The sequence below is a fragment of the Cetorhinus maximus genome, chromosome 12 (genome assembly GCF_964194155.1).
Source record: "Cetorhinus maximus chromosome 12, sCetMax3.hap1.1, whole genome shotgun sequence".
Lineage (NCBI taxonomy): Eukaryota > Metazoa > Chordata > Chondrichthyes > Lamniformes > Cetorhinidae > Cetorhinus > Cetorhinus maximus.
This window is the reverse complement of record NC_135890.1, coordinates 100,657,964-100,682,616: the sequence shown is the minus strand read 5'-3', so window position 1 is coordinate 100,682,616 and position 24,653 is coordinate 100,657,964. Positions and strand designations below refer to the sequence as shown.

The following is a 24,653-nucleotide window of genomic DNA, read 5'->3' as shown; positions in this document are numbered from 1 at the left end:
GTGACTTGGAGGGGAACTTCCAAGTGGTGGTGTTCCCATCTATCTGCTGCACTTATCCTTCTAGATGGTAGTGGTCGTGGGTTTAGAAGGTGCTGCCGAAGGAGCCTTGGTGAGTTCCTGCACTGCATCTTGTAGATGGTACACACTGCTGCTACTGTGCATCGGTGGTAGAGGGAGTGAATGTTTGTGGATGTGGTGCCAATCAAGCGGGCTGCTTTGTCCTGAACGGTGTCAAGCTTCTTCAGTGTTGTGGGAGCTGCACTCATCCAGGCAAGTGGGGAGTATTCCATCACACTCCTGACTTGTGTCTTGTAGGTGGTGGACAGGCTTTGGGGAGTCAGGAGGTGAGTTACTCGTCGCACGATTCCTAGCCTCTGACCTGCTCTTGTAACCACAGTATTTATATGGCTAGTCCAGTTTAGCTTCTGGTCAATGGTAACACCCAGAATGTTGATTGTGGGGGATTCAGTGATGGTAATGCCATTGAACATCAAAAGGCAATGGTTGGATTCTCTCTTGTTGGAGATGGTCATTGTCTAGCACTTGTGTGGCGTGAATGTTACTTGTCACTTATCAGTCCAAGCCAGATATTGCCCAGGTCTTGCTGCATTTGGACATGGACTGCATCAGTATCTGAGGAGTCGTGAATGGTGCTGCACATTGTGCAATCATCAGTGAACATCCCCACTTCTGACCTTATGATGGAAGGAAGGTCATTGAAGTTGCTGAAGATGGTTGGGCTGAGGACACTACCCTGAGGAACTCCTGCAGTGATGTCCTGGAGCTGAGGTGACTGATCTCCATCAACCACAACCATCTCCCTTTGTGCTAGGTATGGCTCCAACCAGTGGAGAGTTTTCCCCGATTCCCATTGACTCCAGTTTTGCTAGGGTTCCTTGATGCCACACTCGGTCAAATGCTGCCTTGATGTCAAGGGCAGTCACTCTCACCTCACCTTTGGTGTTCAGCTCTATTGTCCATGTTTGAACCAAAGCTGTATTGAGGTTAGGAGCTGAGTGGCCCAGGTGGAGCCCAAATTGAGCGTCAGTGAGCAGGTTATTGCTAAGCAAGTGCTGCTTAATAGCACTAGTGATGACCCCTTCCACTACTTTACCGATGACTGAGAGTAGACTGATGGGGCAGTAATTGGCCGGGTTGGATCTGTCCTGCTTTTTGTGTACAGGACATTGCTGGGCAATTTTCCACATGGCCGGGTAGATGCCAGTGTTGTAGCTGTACTGAAACAGCTTGGCTAGGGGCATGGCAAGTTCTGGAGCACAAGTCTTCAGTACTATTGCTGGAATGTTGTCAGGCGCTATAGCCTTTGCACTATCCAGTGCCTTCAGCCCTTTCTTGTTATCACGTGGAGTGAATCGAATTGGCTGAAGACTGGCATCTGTGATGCTGGGGACCTCCAGAGGAGGCCGAGATGGATCATCCACTTGGCACTTCTGGCTGAAGATTGTAGCGAATGCTTTAGCCTTATCTTTTGCACTGATGTGCTGGGCTCCTCCATCATTGAGGATGGGGATATTTGTGGAGCCTCCTCCAATGAGTTGTTTAATTGTCCTCCACCATTCACAACTGGATGTGGCAGGACTGCAGAGCTTAAATCTGATCCGTTGGTTGTGGGATCGCTTAGCTGTGTCTATCACTTGCTGCTTATGCTGGTTGTCACACAAGCAGTCCTGTGTTATAGCTTCACCAAGTTGACACCCCTGTGTTATAGCTTCACCAAGTTGACACCTCATTTTTAGGTATGCCTGGTGTTGTTCCTGGCATGCCCTCCTGCACTCTTCCCTGATCCAGGGTTGATCCCCAGGCTTGATGGTAATGGTAGAGTAGGGATATGCTGGGCCATGAGATTACAGATTGCGTTCGAGTACAGTTCTGCTGCTGCTGATGGCCCACAGCGCCTCACGGATGCCCAGTCTTGAGTTTCTAGATCTATTCGAAATCTATCCCATTTAGCACAGTGGTAGTGCCACACAACACGATGGAGGGGTATCCTCAGTGTGAAAGCGGGACTTCATCTCCACAATGTGCGGTGGTCACTGCTACTGATACTGTCATGGCAGATGCATCTAAAGCAGGCAGAGTGGTGAGGATGAGGTCAAGTATGTTTTTCCCTCTTGTTGGTTCCCTTACCACCTGCTGTATTTTGGTAAGTCTTCACTCACAAGCACAGTGAAAAGCTTTGGGACATTTAAATAGCTTTTCACTGTGTTGGTGATGAGTGTGAGTGAGGTAGGTGAGCGGAGGTGCCAGCTGGGTAGGGTAGCAGGGTGGTGAGGTCAGATCGGTGGGGGGGGGTGCAGGGAGTCGGCAGGGGGAGTCGGAGGGGTGGGGAGAGTGGATTTGGGAATGTCAATGTTGAGTGATTTGGTATAGTTATGCAGGAGTTAGAACAGTTTTTTCTCTGTCTAACATTTCCTAGGCAATGATCGAGGTATGTAAAACAAAAATAAAAATACTTGGAAAAACTCAGCAGGTCTGACAGCATCTGCGGAGAGGAACACAGTTAACGTTTCGAGTCCGTATGACTTCAGCAGAACTAAGGAAAAATAGAAAAGAGGTGAAATATAAGCTGGTTTAAGGGGAGATGGGACAAGTAGAGCTGGATAGAGGGCCAGTGATAGGTGGAGATAGCCAAAAGATGTCATAGACAAAAGGACAAAGAGGCGTTGACTGTGATGATATTATCTAAGCAATGTGCTAATAGGTGACATTAAGGGTAGAAAGCAGGATGAGCAAGGTACAGATAGCCCTAGTGGGGGTGGGGTGGGGGAAAGGGATCGAAATAGGCTAGAAGGTGGAGATAAAACAATGGATGGAAATACATTTAAAAATAATGGAAGTAGGTGGGAAAAGAAAAATCTATAAAAATTATTGGAAAAAAGGGGGATCGGAAAGGGGGTGGGGATGGAGAGAGAGTTCATGATCTAAAATTGTTGAACTCAATATTCAGTCCGGAAGGCTCCAAAGTGCATAGTCGGAAGATGAGGTGCTGTTCCTCCAGATTGCGTTGAGCTTCACTGGAACATTGCAGCAGGCCAAGAATGGACATGTGGGCATGAGAGCAGGGTGGAGTGTTGAAATGGCAAGCGACAGGGAGGTCTGGGTCATGCTTGCGGACAGACCAAAGGTGTTCCGCAAAGCGGTCACCCAGTCTGCGTTTGGTCTCTCCAATGTAGAGGAAACCACATTGGGAGCAGCAAATGCAGTAGACTAAATTGAGGGAAGTGCAAATGAAGTGCTGCTTAACTTGAAAGGAGTGTTTGGGCCCTTGGACGGTGAGGAAAGGGGAAGTAAAGGGGTAGGTGTTGCACCTTCTGCGGTTGCATGGGAAGGTGCTGTGGGAGGGGGTTGAGGTGTAGGGGATGATGGAGAAGTGGACCAGGGTGTCCCGGAGGGAACGATTCCTGATTTGATCGAGGTGTGTAAGTTGGAGCCATCAGAAATCTCCAACTCTAACTCAGAGTTGGAGACTTTTTTGGAGGGTTTCGGATGCAGGAGAATTGCCCATCGGAAGTTCAAACTTCCTGGGCAATTCCCGCGTAGTCAATGCATCGGGATGTCCAAGTGGTCTCGTAGTGCCCCTTGGGGTTGGGGTACATCGGGGTAGGACCATCCGTAGATCGGTAGCCCTGGGCCTTTATTTCCAAATTTTGTGTCATCTGCAAACTTGGAAAATATGTCCCCTGTACCCAAGTACAGGTCATTAATATATATCAGAAGGAGCAGTGGTCCTAATACTGACCCCTGGGGGACACTACTGTACATCTCCCTTCAGTCTGAAAAACAATTGCTCAACAATATTCAACTTTTTGTCTCTTGCCCATTTCATTTCCATGCTGCCTCTGCCTCTTTAACCCCTTAGACTTCTGTTTACTAACAAGGTTAGTAAAAACCATGTAATTACTTCAAGGCCTCTAATTTATCTAAGAATTAATGGATATGCACCTAGTATTCCCTGTGAACTTCAAAATATTCTACCATTATTTTTTCTACATGTTTATGTTTGCTCTGTGAATTATTACTAAAAATTTCAGTTTTGGCTGTACCATTATGAATATTTTCAAAAAGGTTACACTGTCCACTGTATTACAATCACATTTGCAGATTCCATCCTGTGTCAGAGGTCTACGGAACTCATGAATTCTCAATGGTGCATGTAACAGCCGTCCCTGATGATTTTACAACAAGAGAAAGCAATAGCTACAATATTAAAATGGATTCTCAGTGGACCGAAACCCCCAACCAGACGATGCCTATTTCACAGCCTCACACCGGATCCGCACATACCAATTACTTACAAGCAGACCTATACCATCCATATGGTTTTACATATCCTAGACAACTGGATCCAAACTCTCATCTCTCTGAATTTTATCACATGAATCCAGATGAAATCTATTCTGCTGTTGCTTGCGGCCTTCTCACCGATGAGGACCTTTTTCACGCTGGTGTTGTTGCCTCCTTACAAGAATCCGGAATGAACCAGAACAGCAAAGTGGAAATACCTAAATCTTCTGTCTCTTCTCTCCGGTAGGTAGCTGACAATAAAAGATTATTAGGCGCTTATTAAATTTTGAAAAAAATCATAAGTTTAGGAAGGATTAGCAAGCAGTCAAATTCAGTTATCAGCAATTACTGTTGTCAAGCCCTGAAATCACATGTCCACAGAAAAGTTTTCGATCTGATCTCAACAGCAGGCTTCCAAAAATGGTTAGAATCACATTTAAAATGGTGTTAGTTCAAGAGTGTTAAATTGATGTTGATTCTATTGTTGTACAGGTTTCATATGCTTATTGGCATGATTGCAAATCCCAAAGCTCTATAAAAGTGCTTGTCATTTTTCCCCCCCCTGTCGGGGGACCCCTGCAAATATTAAGACAACAATGTCAGCTCCCTAGAGGAAACCAGTGTGGCAGCACGACATCCAGTTACACATAAATGGTCTGTTTATTTAGTCAAGAGGTACAGAAATTTGATGATGTTGGGGATGGTACCTCAAGGACCCACAGACTTAAATGCCAAAAAATATTTGCTTACAAGATAGAACACTTCATGAATTGTTTCCTAGACCAAAAATAATTTGCAATGGATTTTTTTTTTAAAATTCTTGGTTAACAACATTTTCTCAAGTTGGTAATTTCAGTGCTTTCTGCAAACTCAGTACTATATTTGGAAATTAGAAATTAGATATCTTTTAAATTGTACATTTTCCTAATTTAGAGTTCATGGCTATTTAAACACAAAACAATTCTTAGGTTTTTGTTCATACCAATCCATATTTATAATGAGTACCAGTGCCAGAGTCTATATATGCATGTCCACATGTGTAGATATAGTGGAGCTGTTCTTTGTTTGGCAGCTCTCAGCGGGGCATCTTGGTTTTATTGTACACGACATTGCTTTTACATATCAGTGCAGCAACTTGCATCCTTATAGCATCTTTAACATAGAGAATACCCCAAACTGCCTCACAGGGGAGATGTGGATACTGAGCAGTAGTTGAAGAGTTAGAGGAAATGAGTGATAGCAAGATTGAGAAGGTAGATTCTGAGGAGACGTTTGAAGGTGGGGACAGAGGTAGCCAGGCAAAGGTAAGGAGTGTGCTCGAGAGAAATAAAACTTGAGGCTTGCCCACTCGGAATGCTGAAGAGTTCTGGCTGCAAGCAGGAGTTGGAACCCGCTGGCTTCCTCACCTTCCTCTATGCTTTCAGTGTCATCTCCCTCTTCATGCTGAAGGTTTGTCCTTTGATACAGTAACTCAGAACAAGCCAATATCAAATAGGACACTTTGTGAACTGTTTGTAAGAAGCTTGCAGACTTGTCCAGGCAGCAGAACTGTTGCAAGAGAATCTCAATGGTCTTCTCGATGAGAGCTTTAGAGTAGCACTGGATCTAATTGTACTGCAATTGGCAGCAGAGCATGGCTCATGAATTCTCTCAAAAGTCCAAAGTATATTTGTCAATGGTTAGCCCTTGTCCCTAAGCAGTCAGCATCTCACTGTACAAGGCCATGAGTGCATGGAGGGTAAATTTAACTTTGGTGTAAAGTGGGAAACATTGAATTAGCCAGCCATTATACACAACTCATTCTCTTTCCACTGAATTCCATGGAAGAGACTTCAGGTGCAGTGTAGTGTATAATGGACAGCTGGTTGTATATGCCCATGGTGAGACCACATTGTGCACAATTTTGGTCTCCTTACTTAAGGAAGAAGATACTTGCTTTAAAGGGAGCGCAATGAAGGCTACTGGATTGATTCCTGGGATGAGGGCATTGTCCTATAAGGAGAGATTGAATAGATTAGGCCTATATTCCCAAGAGTTTAGAAGAATGAGGTAATCTCACTGAAATGTGTGAACGTCTTAAAGGGCTTGACAGGGTAGATGCTGGGACTCTCCTATATGGGGAGTCTAGGACTAGGGGCCACAGTCTCAGAATGAGAGTTTGGCCATTTAGCATTCAAAGGGTTGTGAATCTTTGGAATTCTCCACCGCAAGCAACTGTGGATGCTTAGTCTTTGAATATATTCAAGTGAGAGATTGACAAATTTTTGGATACTAAGGGAATCGAGGGAGCTGGGATGGTGCAGGAAGGTGTAGTTGAAGCAGAAAATAAGCCATAATCTTATTGAACGCTGAAGCAGGCTCAAGGGGTCAAATGGCTTACTCATTCAATATCACCCATTTTAAACCAGCAACCCAAGTAAAATTTAACCCCATTGTGTCCATGTAATGAGCAGCCTAGTCAACTAAATCTCTCTGTTGGAAAATGATTGCTACTTTCTTACTGGATTTTATTAGCAGAAATATAATTAGAATATCATATCCCATGTGCTGCACATGATCCTTTATGCAATATATTACTTTTCTTAATGTTTGCTTTCATTGTCCCTCTCTCAGACTACAACAATTAAAACAGATGGGCTTTTCAACTGAAAAGGCTGTTTTAGCACTGGCTGCTTCAGGAAAGGTAGAGAGTGCCGTTAACCTTCTAGTGGAAGACCAAGTTGGAGAGGATGCTGTTGTGACTGCAAATATGAAAACGATATCCAAGTGAATGTTACTGGTACTGCTAAATAATTCCCCCTGCCAAAGCAAATGACTTTTCAGGCTCTTAAAAGCAGATTTAAATACGGCCATTCAATGTTACTTTTGAATGGGTCACAAAAATTAAATATGAACACAGTTCAGTCCATTTTTGTACATTTGCATTTATGTACCAATAAAATTGTTCCTTAAATTTCCATGTCCAGTGGTCATTTTCCAACAATATATTTCAGTAATGGTCAATAATAATGTTTTGAAATTGGTTTTATATATGGAAGTGCCAAGTCCGAAATATCTGGCATGAAGCCTATCAATTAAAGTGAAATATATATTTTTCTAAAGCATTTCTGTACAGCTAAATGCTAAATTTGTACCTTGCTGTAAGTTTGGAATTATGTGAAATATCCTGGAGATTGTGAATAAGCATTAACAAAATTAATTCAAATTGGTTCCTACAAAAGCGTGACAGCTTAAACCTGTAACCAACTTTGGTCACATAAGTGACTTTTGAAATAATTTTTTGTCTTTATACAGCAATAAAGTATTTAAAAAATTCAAAGTAAAGCATCAAAACAAATAGGTCAAAAGACTTAATTTACCTTTTAATGAATATTTTTGACACACTTCTCATGGTTGGTATAAAACAGTGCTCTGTACATGAAAATAAGTACGCCCTTTAAGACTGAATATGAAAACAGTGGTACCAAAGTTGTACATTGTAAATATACTTGTGAATACTTTTGCTAGCAACCTGCATTAAAAGCCCATAGTCAAGATACAGAATCTGTGGATAAACAAATAGCAAACTGAAATAGAAACACATGTTGTCTTAATTATAATATTAAACACTGCACACTGAGCACCATTAAGACGCACATAATTCTGTTACAGCCCAAAATGACTGTAATTGAAATGCTACCTTCAAGTACAAATTCAGAGATATCTGTACATAAATACTTAGTATATTTTCATGCTTTGATGGTAAAATGTCCTGTTTATTTTGATCTAGAAATTTAAGTAGCAGTCCTCTATTGTCTTGTGAGTATTAAATTGGATGTGCAATTAATCAACATTTTTTTTGTTGATTTGCTATCTATTTTAACATATGCCCTTAGAGCTAAAAAATACACAGTTTCTAATAAGATTTTTAAATGTCTAGGAATTACTGGTATGTAATGTTCAAACGTAAAGGCAGTGTTTCTTGGGATTAATATCTTGAGTAACGCATGGATCATTTCAATATGCTACAAAACAAAATTTCTAAATTACATTTAGTCTGATCATAGGAAAACAACTCGAATGGCTCACTTTAAAAAAAAAATTGCTTTACTATCCCTTACTGCTGTTACCATAATGTAGGAGAATCAGTAAAGTAGCTCTAATATAATTTAAAGAGACAGGATCCCATTTGATAAACTTCTCCCAAACGTTCATTCCAGTTTTCAAGAATGTATTAAAATGCAAACTGATGCCTGCTTTAAATCACAAATATCCAAAGGGGGTTTTGGGGGGTGGGGGAAGGTGGGCTCTAAAGTGTACCTTCCAATGCAACTGTGCTAGTCTGCAAAGTAACAAGTCTGTTTTCCTTGATCTTTTAAGACATCTTCTAAAAATGAGAGGAAAATTAAAAATCTAAATCTCTGTAATTGTTCATTCCCTTTGATCTAAAATTGTTTACATTCCAATTAAGTAATCATTACTGGCAAACCTACTACCAATCAAAAACACAAGTAAAAAGACCCTGAGTGCACAGAGATTGTTAGATTCATAAATTGGAATGGAATCGTCCAACAAAGAGTCAATAGTCTGTCATAAAATGAGAAGACGATCATTTTGGAGAGAACAATATGGAAGGAGGTGACCAAGGGAGAGTGTCTCATTAAACAATTACTTTTTCCATGTAATAAAACTAATTTATCTTTTGAAATATATAATGTAGACTGATGGCAATAGTATGATTATACAGCATTTTAGAAAAAGTAATCTAATTGTGATAGAAAGTAAATGCAAAGTAAACACTTTCACAAATATAGGAGAGTGGCTGCCTTATGAAATATTCACCAGAGGCTATGTTTATGAAAAAAACAAAGCACAGAAATAGTCATCATATGGTGACACATTTTGTGATATCTATACCAGATCTCTGAGATTCCCATGAAGAAAGCAGCCTAAAACACAAGTTATTTTCAGCACAAATGGAGCATAATGCTCACAGTTGGACGAGGCAAATCAAGTTAGTCCACTGATGTATTACGCACAGGACAAATAAACACTTTATAAAACAGTTCCAGTGGTTTGGTAATCTGCTTACCCCAGTTTACCACATGTTGTTTCAGGAAGGCACCACACAGTTTACATTTGTTGACATTTACATTGTCCTTAATCATTTCTCTTCAGTTTTATGTGCAAGCCTGTGTGAGATAATCTTGTAGGCCGCAAAACTGCCTCGCTTGCCTCTGAAGAAATTTGGAGGTACAGTAGCGTAAGGATCTACTCCAGATCCATGATCGGGTTCTGTTATGATAAAAAGACAACATAGTAAATTGAGTTGGGTGGAAACTTAAAGGAAAGTTCATTGTACTGCAAAAGAGCTGATATGTAATAACCCACAGAAAAGAACAGGAAGGCAAATAATTAAGTTAATGTTATCACGAGTCGACTTATTGAATCTTAGCATTACATTTTCAATTCACTCATAATAGCATCTGATGGATTTATCTGAGAGAAGCACACTAGTTTGAAGAATGGAGTTTGAATTGTACATTTAGAATATTGACCGTTATAGAGCACAGCATTTTACTAGGCGTAATTTAATTGCCAGAATTTGACAAGTAGCCTAGAAATGACTTGTGAATAATATTACTGTGTGCATGCATTAATGTATAATATTCCTCTCTCTGCTATTTTAATGATTCCACTCTTCAATGTAAATGGGTTAACATTCCAATTAAAATAGCAGAGAGAAATTTGAATGTGGAGTTGAGGTTACAATCGGATCAGCCATGATCATATTGAATGGCAAAGCAGGCTCGAAGGGCCGAGTGACCTACTCCTAATTTGTATGTTCATATGGTATGAATGCAAAAAGCATTCCCATGGTAACAGCAATCATGATCATTTTTATAATATTTACAGAATTCTGACAGCTGAATTAAAACACATTAAAATTCTTTCCATACGGGATCATCACTTGTAGCCAGGTCCAGGCTTCTGGTGTTGCATCAGGAATTTACTTTTAGCAAAGCTTGTAGAAACGACGGGAAATTATTAGGTGAGATTTGATGGGAAATTCCAGGTTTGCCACTAATGGAGGGAAATTAATCTGAAACTTTAAAAACCTAAAGATGAGGTGGCTTGATTAGCGTGTTTAATTGCTACACATTTATTTTACTTATGTTGTTTCTCTCATTTTTAATACAGGATAAAATTATGAAAGAAAAAAAAGTGATATTTTCAGATTGTCCATGTCATCAGACTTGCCTGTTATCAATTATCCCTTTCCACCCAAAATTTGATAGTTAACTTTAAAAAAGGTGGCAGCTCCCTCAGTTTCGGTGTATATATTATGGCTTCAGCAATTAACAAAGCTGCACAGATTATTCTTTCAGAAAAAAAAAAATGACTTGTGAATTTTTAAGTATGATCAGGTAAATTCAATAGTCTATTACAATAAAAATAGAAAATACTAGGAATACCCAGCATCTGAAAAAAGATTGCTTAATGTTTCTGTAGAGCACTAAAAAATAATCCAAGGAAATCTTTTAGGATTGACCAGAACAAAGGGGATATACATGAAATGCTGATACAATAAGATTAATAGCCTGAAACATGAACCTATCTTTTCTCTTTTCAGAACTTGATGGCTCCCCTGTGTGTCCAGTATTTTCCAGTTTTACTTCAGTTTACTTTAGTTTTTACTATAGTTTAAATGTGAGCAATGTGAATCTGTGTACTTTTTGTTTAAAGCATGATGATAAAACAACTACAGAACTATGAATAGGTTACAAATAAAGAAAAATAAGACCAGTCAACATTTCTTGTCTTAAAGAAATGCCTTTTCAAAAAAACAGGAGTAGAAACAGCCATAGACCCTGAATGAGAAATTGGGCTGATTGACTCCCCTTTTATGGTCGCTTTCAGAGCTCCAAAAAAAGTGTGCAGAACATGAGTACGCTTGTGGGGTGAATTGCATCGGATGCCATATTGTTGCAGGCACTAGCACACATGTAGTGAAAATCCACCAGAAGTATGCAGAGTGCAGTTCAGCAGCAGGAAGGAACCCTCCCAACAGTGCTATTTAAAGGGATCATCAACTACTTATTGGTTAGTAGTTGGTCGATTTCTTCTGGCTGCTGCTACAATACTAAAGTGTTTGCTGCTTTCTGCAATCATTTCAAGTTGCAAAAGTCTATTGGGAGTGGGGTAAGCTGAAGGAATTTTTTTACTGACTTTATGGCTTCTGCACAAATCAGTTGCCCCCAGATATGCGTGAGTGAAGTGATAGAGGAGGGAGGACAAATACTCCCTGACTGAGAAAGGACATTCGATTTGTGTTCCATGGAGACACTGCCACTCCCCTGAAGCAGCATCTTGGCAATCCTAATATACTCTTGGAGGTCACATTGGTGGACTGTGTGACACCCTGCAAGCCCCTTTTCGCACTGTAATCCACAACCAAGATGACAGTAGTCTGAGCTTGCATGGCAGCATTCAGATGTTGGATGACTGCTGCTTGTGCTGCAATGGATCTACATCATTGGCTGTCATGCGCTGCATTACGGTTGGGTTTATAAGTACATGAATGGAGTTGACCACCACTTCCATGCTGGAAAGGATGGGCTCCAATTTCTGCACAAGTCCCACTTAAGGTTGATGCCAGACTCCTCGTGCTCCCTGACACTGATTGCAGGCTTTCTGGCAGACTTCCCAATGCACCAAGCATTTTGCTGCAGATATCCATCAGCATTCTTTCTGTAGCCTGTCTCATTGAAGCCCTCAACAGTGGAACCTATGTGCAATCTCTCTCTCTAGCAAGCTGGAGCTTGTGCTATCCTTGCCCTCTGACCTGTCTGCAGTCCATTCATGCCTGATGTTTCACAAGGTGCAGATCCCAATACCTTCCCTAAGATATGTGTAGTATCTGGTGGCTGTGATTGTGAAATAGGCATTCCCCTTGGAATATAGCATGACTTGGGGAGTGAACAGAGGCCATGCAGAGGAGGACAAGCTGCTGGATGAGAGAGAGGGAGAAGAGCTTTCAGCAGGAGGTGATATCTGCCCAGGACATTCAAGGGGCCATTTTCCTACTTGAACCTCAGCAAGGAACAATGTGTGAGATGCTGACACTTCCAAAGACATCCTCACTGCAATCTGCCAGCTGTCAAAGCCACAACAGCAATTTCAGAGCAGGGCAGGAACCACATTGCCAGTGGCTGAGAGGATGACCATGAGAATTAATGTTTATGTGTCTGGCCCCTTCTGGGTTGCAGCCCGAGATAATGGCAACATCTTGCAGTTTGCCATCCATTGTTGAGTAAGGCGGTTGCTCAAACTCTCTATTCAAGGCGGGCTAACTACATTTCATTCCTGCTTGCTAGGGACAAGCACGCAGAGCAAGCAGGTTGCTTTAGTAGGGTTGTAGGCTTTCCGTGGTGCAGTACCCCATTGACTGCATGCATATTTCTTTACAGGTGTCACATATCAACTCTACCTTATGCCAAAACCTAAAGGGGTTCCAGCTGATGTGTGACCATAAGCAGTGAATCATGCACATCAACATCTGGTATCCTGGCAGCCTTCATCCTGCAGCAGTCCATTGTACCACCTGCATATGAGCAATCAAGGCAGATCATAGGGCGACAAGGGCTATCTGCTGATGACACCACTAAGCAACTCACACACATGTGCGCAACCTGCATGCAACGAAAACCATACTGCCACATGAAATGTGATAGCATAAACCACAGCCATGTTGAAACAGCGCTTCCGCTGCCTGGACCCTGCAACTCTGCCGTATTCGGAAGGGCAGGTGTCAAGATTCAGGGTGGTCTGCTGCATCTTACACTACTTCGCCATCATGAGGGGTCAGCCCTTGCCAACAGCTAAATGGCTTAGAAGGCCTGCCTGTAAACTGCACCATAACAACTCAGGTGGCAGCAGTCTGGTTAGGCTAGGCTGGCTGACTAGCACCATCAACGGCACTGGTGAAGTGATAGAGGAGGGAGGACATTAGGTTTGTGCTCCATGGAGACACTGCCACTCCCCTGAAGCAGCATCTTGGCAATCCTAATAAACTCTTGGAGGTCACATTGGTGGACTGTGTGACACCCTGCAAGCCCCTTTTCGCACTGTAATCCACAGCCAAGATGACAGTAGCCTGAGCTTGCATGGCAGCATTCAGATGTTGGGTGACTGCTGCTTGTGCTGCAATGGATCTACATCATTGGCTGTCATATGCTGCATTATGGTTGGGTTTATAAGTACGTGAATGGAGTTGACCACCACTTCCATGCTGGAAAAGATGGGCTCCAATTTCTGCACAAGTCCCACTTAAGGTTGATGCCAGACTCCTCGTGCTCCCTGACACTGATTGCAGGCTTTCTGGCAGACTTCCCAATGCACCAAGCATTTTGCTGCAGATACCCATCAGCCTTCTTTCTGTAGCCTGTCTCATTGAAGCCCTCAACAGTGGAACCTATGTGCAATCTCACTCTATAGCAAGCTGGAGCTTGTGCTATCCTTGCCCTCTGTCCTGCTCGCAGTCCGCTCATGCTTGATGTCTCACCAGGTGCAGACCCCAATACCCTCCCTAAGATATGTGTAGCATCAGTATCTGAGCTGGTGGCTGTGATTGTGAATTCAAGTGAAGGTGCTGGGTCTTCTTCATCAGTCATTTCTTGGTGACCCTTTACTGCCTGGCCAGGTTGCACCTTTTGGATATCTGAAAGAGACAGACTCAAGGGTAAGGTTGTGGCGCTGGGAGGGGAAAAGCGAGTGGTGCATACTTATACAATCTGAAGCTTGAAAATTGGAGAGAGTGTGGAATGAGGGAGAAGTGGGATGTGAGAAGGAGGATTAGCTATAAGGGTATCTTCAATGGTTTTAGCCCTGCCAGTGCCACTGCCACAGCCTCAGCAATGGCTGTTAATTGTCAGCAAGATTTCCTCCATGGGATTTAGCACATACAGGGATGTGTGTTCCATATGGTTTGCTCCAGTTGCCTCTTGTCATGAATCACCTTTTCCTGCAAGGGTAAGGGGTGTGTGTTTACTGAGTGTTGTGTGATCTGTTTGGTTGATGTGGTTGAACAGCTGAGTGCGTGCAGTCTGTGAGATATGGATGTGAGGCTTGCATCAGTGCAAAGTGTGTGAGGCTGAAGTGAAGCATATAAATGGTAGGCCTGATCCCAGTTGGTAGGGATTGTTGGTAGGCAAGTTAAGGGGCTTTGTTAAATTGAGCAATGTCTGAAGCTAATGGTACAGTTGATAGGATATGGCATATGAAGATGCATTTCTGATCTTGACCACTCATGTGAGGTCACTGCATTTCTTGTGGCACTGCATGTAGGTCCTCGGGGCTTGATTCCTGATATTGGCCTCCTGCTCCCGCTGCCCCTTGACCGTGTGCCTGGAGGCCTTCCTTCTTCCATGGCGCTATAGGGCATCTCCTCTTCCTCTCCACTTCCTCCATCAATACCTCCAGGGCAGAGTTTAAAAACCTTAGAGCCTTCTTTCTCCCATGTTGTGCCATCCCACACTCTTTTCCAGGTCAAATTCTCTTCAACCATAACTCACAGCACCTGCTCTAGCCACAATGCATGTTCCCTTTAAGAAGTGCAGGCTAGCCTCGAACAGCGCAGGCCAGGTTTAATTGGTTTTAGCCACTCATGATATCGGCCCTCTGCTTATGTATCCCTGGTGATGGGATCATTCAAATGAACAGGTTGTATGCTGGGCATGGATTAATCATGCATCACAATACTTACACCTATTTCCAGGGGCTATCCAATTTAGCTCTGTGGGCTCAGTTTATTGTAAGTTTTACAATGTTATAAAGATAATGAGAATGGAGAGGATTTTTTTTAATGCTAAATGCAGTGTCTGAGAATTTACATCTGAAGCAAATGCTGCCTTTGCTGGATTAAAATTCACGAAACCTATTTAATAAATTCACTCAGTAAGAAATAATTTGGCCACCTTATTTTTGTTATTTAATATTAATAACTCAGCTCAGAGACTTTTAATTTTTGACGTTGAACTCATATCTTGTGAAGAATATCATTAATATGCAATTATACGCAGAGACATAGGGGAGGATTTTTCGGATGGTGGGGTTTCGCAAAGAGTCGGCAGGCAACACATCCCCGCCAATCACAGCAGCCCCACAACCATCTTAAACTCTGAGGAATGTTAACCGGTTGGAGACGGGACTTCCACCCCTTACTCAGGCTTCTCCAATGTCCCTGAACTCTTCCCACCAGCCTCAAAATTTAGGCCAGTGGGAAATGGCCCTTGAGTTGCCAATAATTGCCCACTTAAGTCCCCCCCCCGCACCCCCCCACCGCCCCCCCCGCCCCCCCCCCCCCCCAACTTTAAGGCAAGATGGTGCTGTAGTGGTAATGTCACTGAACTAGTAATCCAGAGGCCCAGGTTAATATTGCGGGGACCCAGGTTCAAATCCCACCACGGTAGATGGTGGAATTTAAATTCAATTAATAAAATCTGGAATATAAAGCGAGTCTCAGTAATAGTGACCAAGAAACTATCATCGATCATCGTAAAAACACATCTGGAATAAGAAGATAGACCAAATGAACTGGAGAGATGGTGTAGCCGGGAAGGATTCAGATTCTTGAGGCACTGGGACCGGTTCTGGGGAAGGTGGGACCTGTACAAACTGGACGGGCTGCACCCAGGCAGAGCTGGGACCAGTGTCCTTGCGGGGACTTTTGCTAGTTCTGTTGGGGAGTATTTAGTGTGGCAGGGGGGATGGGATCCCAGGAGTAGGATCAGATAGGTCAGATTCATAGCAAAAAAATGGAGGTAGAACATTAGCTAGGGACATTGTGATAGACATGGAGTTACAGGAGAAGCAAAGTTTAAAAAGTATCCAGAATGGGAAATTGACGGGGTTAAACTGTTTATACTTCAATGCAAAGAGTATTACAAACAAGGTAGATGAGCTAAGGGCACAGGTAGACACATGGCAGCAGAATGTCATTGCTATAACGGAGACCTGGCTAAAGGAGGGACAAAACTGGCAGCTTAATATCCATGGTTATAGCGTCTTCGGACATGATAGAGTAGGAGATAAAAAAGGAGGTGGGTTAGCACTAATAGTAAAAGAATCAATTCCAGCTGTGAAAAGGGATGATATACTAAATGGGCCAACAAACGAGGCTTTATGGATGAGCTTAGGAATAAAAAAGGGGCAGTCACACTATTGGGAGTATACTACAGACCCCCAAATAGTGAAAGGGAGATAGAAGAACAAACATGTAGGCAAATTTCTGCTTGTAAGAACAAGAGGGCAATAATAGGAGACTTCAACAATCCTGATATGAACTGGGATTCAAACAATATAAGGGGCACTGAGGGAGAAAAATTCATGCAGTATGTCCAGGAAAATTTTTTCAACCAATGAGTGACAAACCCAATGAGAGGAGATGCAATTCTAGACCTAGTCTTGGGGAACAAAACAGGGCAAGTGGGTGAAGTGACAGTTGGCGACCATATCGGGGACAGTGATCACAATTCAGTTAGATTTAGCATTACCATGGAAAAGGACATAGATAAGGCAGGAGTAAAAGTCTTGAACTGGGGGAAGGCAAATTTTGCAGAAATGAGAAGGGACTTGGCTGAGGTGGACTGGACAGCACTGCTGGAGGATAAAACAGTGGAAAACCAGTGGGAAGCACTAAAAAGCGAGATCCTAATTGTACAAAGTAGACTTGACCCCTACAAAAATAAGAGTGATACTGCCAAATCTAGACCCCCCCCCCACCCCCCCCCCCGGTTGTCTAGAGGGATACAGGGGAAGATCAAACAAAAAAAGAAAGCGTACGATAGGCACAAAGAACTAAACACTGCAGATAGCCTAGACAAATATAGGAAGTGCAGGGACGAAGTGAAAAAGGAAATAAGGAAATCAAAGAGAGGGCATGAAAAAAGATTAGCAAGTAAAGTTAAAGATAACCCTTTTACCAATACATTAATGCTAAAAGGTTAGTTAAGGAAAAAGTGGGACCTATCAGAGATGAAGATGGAAACTTGTGTGTAGATGCAGAGGCTGTGGGAAGGGTTTTGAATGAATATTTTGTCTCCGTGTTTACAAAGGAAAGGGAGGATGTAGATATAGTAGTCCAGGAGGAACACTGCGAGATATTGGATGGGATAGTCATAAAGAGAGAGGAAGTACTCGAAGGGTTGAAATCCTTGAAAGTTGATAAGTCACCAGGGCCAGATGGATTGTTTCCGAGGCTGCTGAAGGAAGTCAGGGAGGAGATAGCAGATGCTCTGAGAATGATTTTCCAATCTTCGCTAGATACAGGGGAGGTACCGGAGGACTGGAGAAATGCAAACGTAGTTCCATTGTTTAAAAAGGGATCAAAGGAAATGCCAAACAATTATAGGCCAGTTAGTCTTACATCGGTGGTGAGCAAATTAGTAGAATCAATCCTGATAGGATTAACTGTCATGTAGAAAGGCATGGACTAGTCAGGGATGGTCAGCATGGATTTGTTAAAGGAAGGTCTTGCCTCATAAATTTGATTGAATTCTTTGAGGAAGTGACAAGAAGGGTTGATGAAGGTAGTGCAGTGGATGTTGTGTACATGGATTTTAGCAAGGCATTTGACAAGGCGCCACATGGCAGATTGGTCAGGAAAGTAAAAGCCCATGGGATTCAGGGTAATGTGGCAAACTGGATAAAAGGTTGGCTTTGTAACAGGAAACAAAGGGTAATGGTCAATGGATGCCCTTATGAATGGAAAGTTGTCTCAAGTGGTGTTCCGCAGGGCTCGGTGTTGGGACCCTTGCTGTTTGTGTTATATATTAACAATTTGGATGTGAACGTGGGGGCCACGATTGGGAAATTTGCAGATGACACAAAGATTGGCCAAGTAGTGGATAGTGTAGAGGATAGCCATAATCTCCAAAACGATATAGATGGGTTGGTGGAGTGGGCAGTAAAGTGGCAGATGGATTTTAACATAGAGAAGTGTGAGGTCATACATTTAGGGAGGTCAAACAGTTACAGGGCTTACACAATAAATGGGAATATACTAAGAGGGATAGATGAAGTGAGAGATCTTGGCGTACAAGTACACAGGTCCCTAAAGGCAGCAGTTCAAGTAGACAAGGTTGTAAAGAAGGCATATGGAATGCTCTCCTTCATTGGCAGAGGTATAGAATATAAAAGTAAGGATATAATGTTGGAATTGTATAAAACACTGGTGAGGCCACAACTGGAGTATTGTGTGCGGTTCTGGTCACCACATTACAGGAAGGACGTAATAGCTCTGGAGAGAGTGCAGAGGAGGTTTACAAGAATGTTGCCAGGGTTAGAAAAATGTAGCTACGAGGAGAGATTGGATAGGTTGGGGTTATTTTCCTTAGAACAAAGAAGGCTGAGAGGTAACATGATTGAGGTGTACAAAATTATGAGGGGAATAGATAAGGGTGGACAGGATAATATTGTTTCCCTTGGTGGAGAATTCTAGAACCAGAGGACATAGATTCAAGATAAGTGGCAGAAGGTATAGGGGGGACATGAGGAAGAACTTTTTTACGCAGAGGGTAGTGGGTGTCTGGAATTCGCTGCCCAAGTTGGTGGTAGAGGCAGAAGCTCTAAACTATTTTTAAAAGTACCTGGATCTGTACCTTAAGTGCTGTAAGCTGCAGGGCTATGGTTCAGGTGCAGGAAGGTGGGATTAGAAAGGGCACCTGGGTGTCCTCGGGCTGGCATGGACAAGATGGGCCAAATGGCCTCCTTCTGTGCTGTAACTTTTCTATGGTTCTTTGGTTCACTAATGTCTTTTAAGGAGGGAAATCTGCCATCCTTACCTGGCCTGGCCTACTTGTGACTCCAGGGGCAGGATTTCCCGGTCAGCGAGCAGGGGGCGGGGCCCGCTCGCCGATGCGTAAAATGACGTGGGATGACGTCGGGCGCAACTTCCGCCGTCACCTCGCGTCATTTCAATTTTCCGGTCGGCAGGGGCTCAGCCGAATCAGCTGTGCGCCCGCTGACCTGTCGATGGCCTATTGAGGCCATTGACAAACTCATTAACATCATTAATGGACCTGCCCGTCCAACAGGCCGGGAGCCCTGGCGGGCTTCAGAGAAAGCATGGGCGGGATGAGGTTTCATGTACGTTTTAAAAAATTTAATAAATGTTTAACTAAAAGTGATGGACATGTCCCAACTGTCACATGAGGGGACATGTCAGGGAAATTTTATTTTTCTGTTTTTAACATCTTTACATTTGGAGCTGATCTCTCTGAGGCAGCACTCTCGGCTTAGGGAATGCCCCCCAGCCCACACAAGGAGCGCATAGAGGGGGGGTGGTGGGCAGGAGGCTACCCGGATAACTTTACGGGCCCCCACCAGCAATGCTGCCAGTGGGGACCATAAAATTCTGCCCATATACACAAAATATAAAATCACATTACACACCTTTTTGCATAATAAACATACACATTCCTTGTATCAATGAAACTTGACCAGTCGAGCATTGAATGCACAGTCATTTCTTTACATCTATTAAAATTTGCATTTTCTCTTACTGGGCCTTTGTACGGTATTTGAGCAGAGCAAATGCTTTCTGATCTCATAAATGCTGTGTTTTAGTAATATCACAACATTTTTAAACCAGTTACAAAAATAGTTTAATACCATAATAAATTATTTGGCAATTATAATTATGACATGCCCAACGTTTAAAGCTGTCAAATTTCTTTGTCACAAATATATTCTTTGACTAAATTTAAAGGTATATCTGAAAGATTATGTGGAGCAGTTTTAAATAGCAAAATAAAGATCACAGCAGCTAAAACCAAGAAACACAAGGAGTTCTGTTTAATACTGCCACAGCCATCTATGTTATAGTCTATTGTTTGATTTGCAACATATGAATGCATTTTAATTTTAGTCAAGTATTAATATTGTGTCTATGTGCTTTTGTACTGCAACTCAGTTTTACATAACAGTTGTGAAAAAATTAGCTATTTGTTTGTAGAAGTCAGTGCAATAGGTTCTTTACACAGAGAATGCAGATTGTGTACTGATGGTTTGTGTAGAATAAACTATCATAAAGCATTGTCATTTCTGTCATTTAGATTGTTTAAAAAAGACTATAATTTTTATAGACTAATAGCATAAAAATAAATACATTGAGTCATATTTACGGTGGCAAGTTACAAGTCAATCTCAGTCTATGGAATGGATATTGGATAAGTGTAAAAAAATGAGGAAAAGCGAGGGGTAGGCATCCCAATGAAATGGCGCCAAAGAGTATAAAGGGACAATTACTCTCCTGCAATGCAACACATAAAATTGTAATGTGCAAGATATGTTTGGAGGTTTTATAAAAAAGGTACCTTTTTGCCATTTATTCCCTCTTCACTTAAATGTTCCTGGGATATAATTCTAGGGTCAGCACTTATTGTTCAGTGCCTGTGCTGAAGCTGTTGCTTTGTTTGACCATTTTCTCCTCCACCATTCAATTTTACCACATGACCGACTTCTGAAGACAGTGACTCCAGTGTGGTTCCACGATGTACCAGAAGCCAACCATACTTGTCCCATGTAGCCATTTTCATGTGTGTGTCCAGGTAGTGAGTGTCAGAAGGCTAGTCAACCACAGAGCCGTATCCACAGAGCTATATTTTCCAGCAAGGGTGGTTTGATAGCAACTGTAAGCAGACGATCATTCTCCAGTGATCGCCTGCGTATGCAACCACCAAATAACATGGGATTGATTTCCATCTGCCCATTTACCTAGGCTGTTGATGTCCCTTTGGATTATTGCAAACTGGGTTGCATCATTGGCTACTACATCTGATTTGATATCACCACACTTTGGATTATATTCCGTCCTCCAAGTCATTTATTAACAGCAGCTCCAATATGGTTTCCTGTGGCCTGTGAATGATGACAGTCCAGTGCTCTATGTTGTACAGTTATTGTGCAGTATAACGTTTCCCATAGCATTGTCACTTTTCCCACTTATGTTACAGGTTCCTGGCATGATTTTTAAAAAACATCTGTCAGTTGCATAGTGAAGATCTGTGCTGAATATATTTTGTGAACTATGAAATCAGAAGGAAGCGTTTTGTAAAACTTAAGATGGCATGATAGTTTCAAGCTGATTTTTGTCTCAATTTTGACACTGACAGGATCATTTTTGTCAGAATTACACTAAGTTCACAGAATGTACACTGGCCTCTTTTCATCTGTTACCTGAAGGTCATCAGAGATGTATTTAAAATACCACAGTAATAAAAATAGCATAACAAAATATAACTCCTCATTATTTCTATCAGCATCTATGGAGGATTGTTCAGTTGTAACTAAACGTTTGGGGCAATTTGTTGGCACAAACACTGCAACTTTTAATGGTCGACCACTTGGTTACCTGGCCACACGATGGCTTCCAGTAAGGTTACCCTTCTAGCCAGAACTTCTAATTCAGCTTGAAGATCTTGGAACATCTGCCAACTAACAGCCTGGTGGAGATTGAAAACAGCAATAGAAAATGTTTTGTTCCCCAGTTAAAACAAATGTTATGAACAGGACTTGGGAACCAGGCTAGCCATGTTCTTATTACTTTCAGTAATTGCTGTAATTCATCTTGGTAAATATACCTGTTTAAACAACACTCAAGGGGGAAAACAAGTCCAATTTCATTAAGTAGCTATTTGTAAGCTTTTGGAAAATGACTCAACTGAGTCAGATTATTTGCAGGTTTTCCATTGTGAATTTCAAATCATTTTAATGTTTCAATTGGAATACAATGCAGGAGATCATTTTGGAGTATATCATGGACTTTCCTAGTTCCCACTGTTGCAGCGTCTGGGTATTTGGTTAACCCCATACACACATTAATAACAGCACTACAGCAAGGATTTGTACTGAGAATTGGACTTCACACTCAGACACACAATAAAGAACATTGTTTGTGAACATTGTACAAGCATCCACTGTATTAAGTATAACTCTTTCCGTACACCAAATATGATTTGTCTAGTTCAAACTAGAAGCAATTGTTGCAGATAAGTTGAGAATTAAACACTAGACTTTTTCATGTTCTGTTGTGTGACTGGTTGTGCCTGCCCATAAGACTCGGTGCAAACATCTTTCTATTCCCTTTACTCACCATGAATACCAATCATAGTCTCCAAGATTAATACCCTCTCTGCTAAAATCTTCAAAGCCTCCCGGATTTGGTGTATACCTTCCCCCTGTGGAAGACAGATACAGCCATCAAGGGAAATGCCAGCAACTGACTTGCTGTCATATCCTCCTTTGTTTTTGATAGGGTTTTGGCCTCAATTTCAGCATTCCATATGAATGACCAAAACAAAGGCAGTAGCATGCAGGTTCCATCTCAGTCTCTAAACTGCAAACATTTAGATATTACTTTTAGGTAGTCATTGCAATGCATTCATCTGGAGCTCAGACATTTAAAGAACATTTCCAAACCAGCTAGCTTGGAACACTTTTCTGAACAAATCTAACAGATTATTCACTAGGCAGAATGCAAACATTACGCTCAAACCATTTACTTTGGGTTTAGGCTATGGTGCGTTTTTTCTTTTTAGTACAGATGCAACTTGTATCTTAAATATCTGCATATCATTATTACTTGAAATGTTGTACAAGGCAGGATGCGAAAGGAGGATAGATCAGCATGCTGATATTTCTCTGTTTAATGAAGCAGCCGGATGCAAATGATTAGAGCCAAGCGACACACATAACATGGTAAGTCATGCAACAAGACAACATAAATGGAGGACAGTTTTAATGACATTTCCACAGCTGTATCCCCTTCCCGCTGCATGAGGAACAGGTAAATGACTGAAGCACCTGGCACATTTATAACATGTTTAGAAGACTCTGACAAAATTTGACGTGTTCATTAAACATTGTTTTAGGTGAAGCTGTGCATTCAGCTTCGTATAGAAAAACGTCCAAAAATGGTTTTCACAATCATGTTTTTTGATTAATATGATTTTTGCTTTGAATCATCGAAATATATTCAGTCAGAAAGGTTTGGAATAAACATGCAGAATTCATTGAACATACTCATTAACTGTAATCAATGAATCTAGAAACCATGTTTGTAGCCATGACTCGGAAATATATTTTTGAGTTGTAAAATAGCATGCACTTTTATCAAGAGCTTCACAGCAGCACCACCAGGAACACAATGACCATTATGTGACCATGGCAGTTTCTTTCACAGAGCAAAAGAAACGTAAATTTCAATCCCAAATGAAGCAATTACAGAATTTTAAAGAATGAAATGAAGAGTTCAGTGATGGGACAACACACTCTTAAAACAGCAGCATCAACCCCCCAAAGAAAATAGCCATGGTGTACCCACCAGATTTTACAGAATTGGGAAATACACTGAATAGACTTTGGAAGTTTTCCGTATTTAAAGTGTTTTCTCCAATGGCTAGATTTATTAAACTATTAAATTAATTACTGAGTAAGTCATTAGGTTAATAAAAGACAAAACCAACACACTCAAGTTAATAAAAAAAACTTTGTTCATGCACGGTTGGTAACAATCCTCCTTTGGTTTGTTGCTTCTGCTGCTACAGAAGATGAAAACACAGGTTGACGACTTCCTTCCAAACTTCTGCCAATGCTGCTGGGAGGTGTTTGAGGACGGTGGAGGTAACTTTTCTTCCTCTTCCCTGCTTGTGGGATGTACCTGCTCTTGGCTGACACAAAAGTAGGTGGTTTGGCAAATATTGAGGAGGACAGCAAAATGCCTCAGGAGGCCAGAGAAAGGTAGAATAAGCGGAAAAGGTGGCAGACGCAATTTAGTGTGGTGTAGATGATGCATTTTGCTAGCAGGAATGGGAGCTTACACTTACTGGAGGTGTTGAAGTGTGTTGAGGGACAGAGAGGCTGGGAGGTACAAATACGCAGAGGCCCATAATTAATGGCCCTTCTGGTACATTCCCAACCTAACTCCAGGGAAAGGACTTGAAAATTGGCTGGGATGCAGATTTTTCTGTTTCTAGCTTTTGTTGTCAGCTTCCGTAAAGTTTTGTCTGGGACAGGACCAAATAATGTCTCTTATATTAGAAGGGGCTTGGCTGGAGAAGGGGACTCCAGGCTTAGACTTTCTTCATCCTTGGCCAACAGGAGTAGCTGGTAAGCCATGGAAAAGATTTTTCAAGGATTGAATAAATGACTTCTCTGGTATCATCGGCTTCCCTGATCAAGCACCCAAGATGTGGCCCTAGTGGTGCTGGAGCCCATCAGCAATATTAAAGGAAGGTGACTTCTGCTGACCCTACATGACCAAGGTCATGGGTCAAAATCACAAGTGGGCACATCCCTGACACTTATAC

The 24,653-nt window shown here is 42.0% G+C and overlaps 2 protein-coding genes across 2 annotated transcripts in view; one reads left to right on the top strand and one right to left on the bottom strand.

Annotated features, from left to right (window-relative positions):
- Positions 1-7,262, top strand: part of rhbdd3 (rhomboid domain containing 3) — a 36,220-nt gene extending 28,958 nt beyond the window's left edge. Inside the window, exons 4-5 of the mRNA XM_078554250.1 lie at positions 4,123-4,548; positions 6,919-7,262. Coding sequence (XP_078410376.1) covers positions 4,123-4,548; positions 6,919-7,075 — 583 coding nt within the window. The 3' untranslated portion in view covers positions 7,076-7,262. The remainder of the gene's footprint in view (positions 1-4,122; positions 4,549-6,918) is intronic.
- Positions 7,263-7,646: 384 nt separating this feature from the next.
- emid1 (EMI domain containing 1) overlaps positions 7,647-24,653 on the bottom strand; it is a 386,658-nt gene continuing 369,651 nt past the window's right edge. Inside the window, exons 14-15 of the mRNA XM_078554249.1 lie at positions 21,698-21,788; positions 7,647-9,579 (exon numbers count right to left, since the gene is read on the bottom strand). Coding sequence (XP_078410375.1) covers positions 9,449-9,579; positions 21,698-21,788 — 222 coding nt within the window. The 3' untranslated portion in view covers positions 7,647-9,448. The remainder of the gene's footprint in view (positions 9,580-21,697; positions 21,789-24,653) is intronic.